Source organism: Lontra canadensis, unplaced genomic scaffold (genome assembly GCF_010015895.1).
Source record: "Lontra canadensis isolate GAN:19392208 unplaced genomic scaffold, GSC_riverotter_1.0 scaffold14, whole genome shotgun sequence".
In the NCBI taxonomy this organism is placed as follows: domain Eukaryota; kingdom Metazoa; phylum Chordata; class Mammalia; order Carnivora; family Mustelidae; genus Lontra; species Lontra canadensis.
The window spans coordinates 23,610,398-23,618,395 of NW_022631008.1; the positions used below are offsets into that span (position 1 = coordinate 23,610,398).

Genomic DNA, 7,998 nt, shown 5'->3' on the forward strand with positions numbered 1-7,998 from the left:
ACTGCCTTCTTTGTTGATTCAGAGGCTTGTGGAGCTCAAAGTGGTTGGGTGACGATCTCAACTTCTGGTTCAGTGGAACCACTGCTGTGTCTACTGGTGGAAGCCTTCCTTGCTTTAGAACTAAGATCTCTAGGACAGCAGAGCACAAGTTCTCAAGGACAGGGAGTATACATTTTGCTAGTGAATCACAGAGATGATAGTGAGTGGTGCCACTCCCATCATCATGCCTTGATTCCTGGATGTGCGAATTGTGGCTATGGGAGAAAAACAGCACTGTGGTTAGAGCATAGAAAGCCTCTTGGAATTCAAAGTCCTAGCCCTGAGACATTGCCCCCTACCTGGACCTGTCACTTGAGTTTTCAAAAGGCCATTCTATCAATCCATTGCTCCAGGATGGCAGGGAAAATGGTAAGACCAATGAATCACACAGATGTGGGCCGATTGCCACTCATCATTGGCCAAGTTCCTTCATTGGAAGCAATATTATGTGGATCAGCATGATGGTGGATAAGGTATTCTGTAAATTCACAAGCGTTTTGGCAAAAACATATGCAGAGAAGGCAAATCCATATCCAAAAATAAGTGTCTTTTTGGTAAGAACAAAATGCTGCTTCTTCCATGGTGGAAGTGGTCCAATGTAATCAACATTCCATGTGACTGACCGCTCCCAGGAGTGGTGCCATGTGGGGGCATCAGTGTTGGTCACTGCTGCAGCAGTTTGGGCACTCAGTGGTGGCTGTAGTCGGGTCAGGCTGAACACAAGGCCCTGTTGCTGGACCTGTGCCTCACCTCCATCCCTGCCACCATGGCCATGTTGTTCATGAACCCACTGGGTGATGACAGCGATGGCCAGGGAATGAAGCTGACTGGTACACCTAGAACGGGTCATCTCATCCACTAGTTTTTTAAAACACTCCTCTGCTGAGGTCATCTTTTGGTGAATATTCACATGGGACACAAATATCTTTTTTTTTTTTTTAATTTATTTATTTTAGAGAGAGAGCATGTCTGTTATCAGTTGACTTTAGACTCTCCTACTCTGGGTGGGCCTGATTCCATCAGCTGAAAGGCCTTAACAGAACTGATTCCTTGAAGAGGAAACTACCACCTGCAGACTAGTTCCCACTTACTCCCAAATTCCATCCTGTCTTTTCTGGCAGTCCCTGACCAGCAATAAAGATGGTAGAACTAGGAGTCCAAGTACACACTAGAAGGATCAAAGAACTCTAGAATATGAAAGGAGCAGATAGAAGTGACAACTTAGGAAAGAAACCAAAGTTGTCTTGTGGACCTCAGTGCAGATCTAGAAACAGTGCCAGTAATTAAACAGACTCAGGAACTTAGCACATGTTCCCTCCATCAGAAATGGCACCAAGACCATCCCTAATGATGCAGCCCAGAGCCCCTGACTCACCACCCTGGCCGGTTTGCCTCACAGCACTAAGTGACAACATACTGCTTATCTGTCATCATATACATTCTCTTTCCCAAAGTAACTTGCCCAGCAAGTTCAGCATTCCATTTTCAGTACCCTGGAATACAGCTGGAGCCCAAGTTGTTGAATAACTAGGGGAGTATACAATCTTCCTTCCCAGCTTTAAGATGACCACTTTCAGATTAATTCTTTAGTCAAAACCTCCTGCTGCTATGCAATGCAAAACAGCTCTACTATAACATTCTGGTTAATAGGAAAATACGGATATATTCTTTTTTTTTAATATTTATTTATTTGACAGAGAGAGAGAGGTCACAGTAGGCAGAGAGGCAGGCAGAGAGAGAGGGGGAAGCAGGCTCCCTGCTGAGTGGAGAGCCCGATGCGGGGCTCGATCCCAGGACCCTGAGACCATGACCTGAGCCAAAGGCAGAGGCTTAAACCACTGAGCCACCCAGGTGCCCCTGGATATATTCTTAATAGCTTAAATAGACTCCTACAACCACTTAAAATTCAATAGGGGCGCCTGGGTGGCTCAGTTGGTTAAGCATCCAACTCTTGCTCCCTCCCCAACCCCTCCCCTCCTCTTAAAAAAAATAAAAAAAAAAATAAAAACCTTAAAATTCAATAGATTGCTCTTTCAGCCATTTCTTTTTATTTACAGTTTGTGTTCAATGCAAATCAATTCCATAACATGAGAAGTTACTATGAATCAAAGCATAAATACACAAACACAATATACAATCCAAAATAGATGTACAGCATTCAGGTATGAAACAAAATGGAATGTTCATTCACACACACAGTAGCTTGAGATCTGTTGAATATGGTTGTTCTGGTAAAGGTTCCTAAAGATGGGAAAAAATGACTTTGGTTATCAAGACTACTGCGGCCATATTAAATACTGGAACATCTAAGCATCAGTGTGTGACCATGCGAACAAAAGACCTTAGAGTGTCTATTTTTAAAAAGCTTTCTGTGCATCGAGGAAGTTGTAAAAAGATTTACTTGCCAGAATCAAGCCCACTTTAGGCTTAGGACCAGGTTCTAACTATCTAAAAATATTGACTAACAGAAAGTGTTCCAAATGTGGCTATTCTGATTCAGAGTTTAAAAAAAAAAAAAGTATTTACAGAAAAGAGTATAAAAGTTTTCCCAAATTTAATGTAAGCTTCCAGTCTTCACTTCCCAAATACTTGATTTACAATTTTGGCTTCTGCACACATTTTGCCTTTTTAATTTCAAGATTTGTTGATTTTACCTTCAAAACAGATCATTTTTTAAATTACAAAAAGTATTCAACATATGCAGAAATGGAAAGCATTTTGAAGTTAGCGGAGGTTAATGTTCCTCTGCTCTTTGGAATCAGTTTAGCTAAATCAATCTGGCACTCTTGAATAGAGTAAGTGATCAGTATATAAGCAAAATTTACTCATTATGCTTTAATCGGGGGTAGATTCCAATCCATCATTGCCTTGAAACATGTCAATTACTATATAAAAAAATCAAATGCAATATCAAATTCAAAGCCTCAGAGGAAAGAGTTCAGTTCCCAAGAAACAGTGATAGCTTAACAAGGTAAAACTTTTTATCTAGAGTACACAGGCATTAAGTTAGTACTGCTGAAACAATGCATTGAGGATTTACAGTAACTCCTGGAAGTTCCTTCTAATGTACGAATAAATAGAATCATGGAAGCTTTCTGTATTAACTGTTTTCAATGGCCTTGAAGATTTAATGAACCGAATGAAAACTGAATATGTTCACATCTCATCTTTTACATCTAGGTAAGATAAAATCTAGTCTCGTTTTCAAGGTAGAATTTTACATGTCCATACTTCTTAAGCCACATTTAAAGAAATTATTTCTTAACTAATCTTGGATGTTGTCTCTTCATCTTGTACATGAAACTCCAGCAGATTTGACAGACATTCATCATCTAGTCAAACCCTTCACATGCTCTTCAAACCAATCAAATTTGGGATCCTCAACATTTTCGGTGTCAATAAAATAAGGTGTGGAATTAGCAGATACGATGAAGACCTGTTTTTCCTTGTCACACTGGATGTCTAGACGCCATTTGGATTGGGTTTAGAAGATGGAGAACTATAGATGTTTCTTGGCCTGAGTCTTTTTTAACAGTAGAGCTGTAGAAGGGAGAACGAGATTGCGAAGAGACTGGCTGTTGACTGCAGAGCACCGCCAGTTGGTGTGGTGGTGGTATTAGCTGGATTGGGAGCAGTCGAGGTACTCTGGGAGGAGCTGTTGCTTGCAACTGTTATATTTGTTTGATTTGAATAAATCTAAAATATACAAAAAGTTACACTGGTAAATTTCCACATGTCACAGCTGCCTCTATGCATCCTTAATATGCAATGAAATAAAGGAGAGATTCCTAGATTGCTCTTCTCCCGTTGTTTCCTTACCTGTCATTTAGTTCTGAATTCTTGTTTAGTTCCACTAAGATCGTACTTTTGATTCAACACAAACTACCTACAGTTGCCTACAGGACTGCAAAGGTAGCAGCGACCAAAAACGTTCCTCTAACTATTAATTTCCAAGAGTGTGGCTTTATTTTTAATTCTTTTTGAAGAAATAAAGGACCAAGTTAACTAATCTAGGTTTTGTGACGATGCCAACTTACTGGCATTGCAAAAGATTTGCCCTGGTCTCCCAGTAAGGGGAAAGCTTTGAAAGTTGCATGAGTAACTTGGATTCTAAAATATTGTAAAATCTATACGTTTGTCAAACCGTCTATCCTGGATTTGCTAGGTAACTTTCCCATGCCCATTTAACAAAGCCTTGGATTTAACTTAAATTTAAGGGGACATGGGATATATTATCTGCTCCCTTGAAATCTTGAAATTATATAGATCTATATAGTTCTTCTCAAAAGTGGCCACAACATTTGTTTTAAATTGAAAAAGATGATATCTTTCCTGAAGCAAAAGGACTTCTCCCCCAAACGCCATGGAGTCAGAATGACAGCACAAAAGACACCAACAGGGTCTGGTGTTAAGTTTTCACCAGCAGCAGCCTCCCTGCCTGGTCATTAAGTCCAATGCTGTGGCCAAGAACCAACGTTCCCCCAGTGTCCCAATGCCTGAGTGGCACCATTCACCACACTGATTTTTCAAGCCACGAAATGCACAGTCCAGCGGGGCACGTGATAATCTCTCCTTTGTCACAGAACAAAGGCAGATGGGAGATTTCAGCTCTCCCTGAGAGGGAGGGTTTAAGAGGGCTTCTGATTACAGACAGGAGGGAGGATGTGGCACCAGGCAGGTCTGGGCCACATGTCCATTTTGCTGCCGATGATCCAAAGATAAATCCATTCTATAGCAGCATCAGCTCCCTTTGTTGTAAAACCCATCATTAAGCAAATATGGGCTTAAAATGTATAAATCCTACCCAAAATAAAGAAAAATCTTGGTCAAGTCCAACATGCTTACTGAGCACCTACTGTGTGCAACATTCAGCCTGTCCTGCCAGGAAATGGCACTCCCTGAAAGTAAAGCATTAATAATACGGGAAATTATCTAAACCAGAGCTGTTTAGGGACAATACCTGGTTTGGGATGCCTTATAGGTTATCTGTTCTCATGTATACAAAGACCTTATAGTGTGAGTGCAGCGGGTGACCTTTGTCACAGAGCCTAGTGCATCTATAGGAGAATCTAAAGGTCCTCTACACCAACAAAAGAAACTAATGTTAATATGTGAAATTGACATTAAATAAAAATGTCCCTACCAAACTAGATTTGCTTACCTAAAACCTCCCTCTTGAAATTTTGGGGTGGGGGAAATCTGGTCGGAAAGGAGGTGGGGTGCGGGTGAGGGAGATCAGTTTTCTGCGGCCGCGCCCCTCCCCCACGTTGGAATTGTGAAAGGCTCGGGAGCGCAGCCGACCCGCAAGACAATAGGGTACAGTTACCCGGCCCGTGGAGGGGAAGCGGAGGAGCGCTTCGCTCTCCGGCTGCGCTTCCAGGTGAGCACGGCGGCTGTCTGGGCGATCAAAGACCCGTCGCACCCAACTTCTCGGAGGAAAAGCTCAGGAGACACTCCTCATAAAGCCCCATTGTAAGAGGCGGGGAGCCCCACGTTCCCACCTCTGCCCTCCGAGAGTGAGCTACTGGAAAAAATTGACCCTTCTCGCCCCCTTCGCGCCCCCCACCCCGCTCGGTTCTCCCAGGCTCAGCCCCCAGCCTCCCTCGAGGAAGCCGCGCAGCCACCTGCGGGACAGCGCAGTCCTCGTTAACCGCGCTGACCCGAAATCGGTTCCCGGGATAGAGAATCTGGGAGGGGGCGGCGGCGATGGGGACAAAGCCTGCCGGGGACTCGACTCGGGACGGCAACGTCCCACCCGCCGCCTGCCCAGAGGTAGCCGATGGGAGCTACCACGGGGTTCCCAGGTGACAAGAGATGGACGTGTAATTTAAGGTCGGACCCGGGAGAGCGCAGGGCGAAGAGCGGGTCCCCGCCCAGGCTTCAGCCGGGAACTACGCGGGACTGGGGTGGGTTAACAGGGCCCGAAAGCCAGGGCTTCCTCGGGATCCCCGAGCCAGCTAAGGGGAGGATGGGTGAGAGCGGCTCCCCGAAGGGGATCGTCCCCTCTTTGTGTGGTGCGCAGGGGGCGCGAAGACATTCCTGGAGGGAAGCGGGGTGCCCTCCCGGGACAGCCCGAGGTCTCCGGACGCTCCAGAGGTGGGAAAGACACGTTCTCTTTCAAGCCAGGGCCTCGGACCTCCTGGAGAAAGCGGGTGGTGGGCTCCAGCCGGCCCGGGAAGGAGCTGCACTTGGGACTCGGGGCAGGGCAGGGGCCTCCCGGCCCACGCGCGGAGGGGCATTGTTCCCGGGGCCGCGGGAGGGTGGGGGCAGCCCGCCGGGGGAGCGGAAAGTGGGCTCCACGTTGCCCTCCCCCAGTCCAGATATTGAGGGATTCTCTCTCCGCAACCCCATTCGGCTGCCCGCGCTGGGGGCGCAGGTCGGTCCCCTGGGGGCGGCTCCGACCCCCCCACACACAAGGCGCGGCCCCCGAGCCCCGCGGGCGCCAGGGCCTCACCTGCGCGGGTAGGAGCAGCGCCAGAAGCAGCAGCCCCAGTCCGAGCCTGGCCACCATCGCTCTGCCCATGTCCGCTCCGTCGGCGTCGGTGCGCGGCGCGTCTCACTGGATGCGGGGTGAGTGGAGAACCGCTGGCTCCGGGCGGGCGCAGGCAAGGTGGGGAGCGCGACCGGCCGGCGGGACCTTATATACCCGGACAGCCACAATAGCCGTGACGTGGCGCCGCCCGCCCACCCGCGCTCCCCTCCGCCGTCGCCACCGCCCCCCGCGCGCGCCCGCAGGCCGCCTCCCCGCCCTCCCCACCCCCTCCCCCGCCGGGCTCCCCCGCGCCCCCTCCCTCCGCCGCCGCCCGGGAGACCCCGGGGCGGCCGGGCCGCGGCAGGTGGGCGGCAGGGCGGCAGGGCGCCGCCGGCTGCTGGCATGCTGCTTTATGTTTCCCCGCGCCGACTGCGTGCAGGCTGGCACAGGCGCCCGGCGACTCCCACACAGGACCCGGGGCGAACTCGCGAGCCACACACGCCGCTCCCGGGGCCCGGCCCAAGTTTCCTTTGTTTCCCCGGCCCTGCCATCTTACCGCCCCCCCCCCACAGACACCCCCGAAAGAAAAGTCTGAGGCTCCCGCGCGGCGAGCAGCCTTAGTCCCGGCTCCGACCGCGGCAGGGGCCCCGGGGACGGGGGACTCCCTCGGCTCGGGGTTCCTCAAATCCCTGCAGCGGAGGAAGGGGGACTGTGGGGGTCCTCTGGGGACCCGGGCTGGTCGGCGGGGCTCGTCGGCGGCGCCCGGGCTCGGAGCAACGTGTGTGCTCGGCCTCGCGCCCACCGCGCCCGCCCAGCCACTCGCTTTGTTTTTCGAGCTCCTGCGTCGGCCACGCTGTGTGAGCTCTGGGGCGCATCCCGGGTCCGCATCCTCCGGAGAGTTGGGGAGCCGCCCTCCGGGCGCGGACTCGCTGCCCGGACGCCGCGAGCGACCGGGTTTGGGTCCTGGCGCTCCTCTTTGCCGCGGCGGGCGGACGGGGGCGAGCGGGCGACAGCCCACCCTGAGGGGTGACCCACCCCCTCCGGCCCTAAAAGTCCGGCTAACCTTCCCCCACGCGGATTTGCTCCCAGGCCCTACGCAGGGAACAGGAACCTCTCTGGCGGTCCCATTAGAATTCACCGCCCCTCTGGAATACCTGGGCTCACACTTCTTTGGTCTCTGTTGCAAAGCACTTGCTCGTCTGGCGTTTAAAGCAAAAGCTTTTGGGACAGGCATTTACTTCTACGTAGCTGCCATTAGGCAATTGAATGAACAGGCGCAAATAGATCAGTCATCATTCAGCAGATTTTAGTGGAAGGTATTTTCCAACCATTCTACTGCAAAAACTTTAAAGCACACAGCACAAGTAGAAATACTGTTACTACTGGAGTTATTTTCGGCTCAAAATTTTTTTTTTTATTACAGGACTTAATCCTTGTATTTTAAATTTGCCTGAGTGTTTTGCAGTCTTTAAAGGAAACAACAGAGA

The 7,998-nt window shown here is 49.8% G+C and overlaps 1 protein-coding gene across 1 annotated transcript; it reads right to left on the reverse strand.

Moving 5' to 3' along the window:
• Window positions 1-3,567: 3,567 nt before the first annotated feature.
• CD24 (CD24 molecule) lies at window positions 3,568-6,709 on the reverse strand. The gene is made up of 2 exons (XM_032858245.1): window positions 6,494-6,709; window positions 3,568-3,735 (listed from the first exon to the last, which is right to left on the reverse strand). The coding sequence occupies exons 1-2, from the start codon at window positions 6,560-6,562 to the stop codon at window positions 3,568-3,570; spliced, it is 237 nt and encodes a 78-aa protein (XP_032714136.1). The 5' UTR covers window positions 6,563-6,709.
• Window positions 6,710-7,998: the final 1,289 nt, after the last annotated feature.

Bases quoted from the DNA above. Each gene is read 5' to 3' on its own strand.
- CD24 (XM_032858245.1), bottom strand. From the start codon at position 6,562: ATGGGCAGAGCGATGGTGGCCAGGCTCGGACTGGGGCTGCTGCTTCTG. The intron at 3,736-6,493 runs GTGAGGCCCTGG...TGTATATTTTAG, and splicing joins CGCTGCTCCTACCCGCGCAG to ATTTATTCAAATCAAACAAA.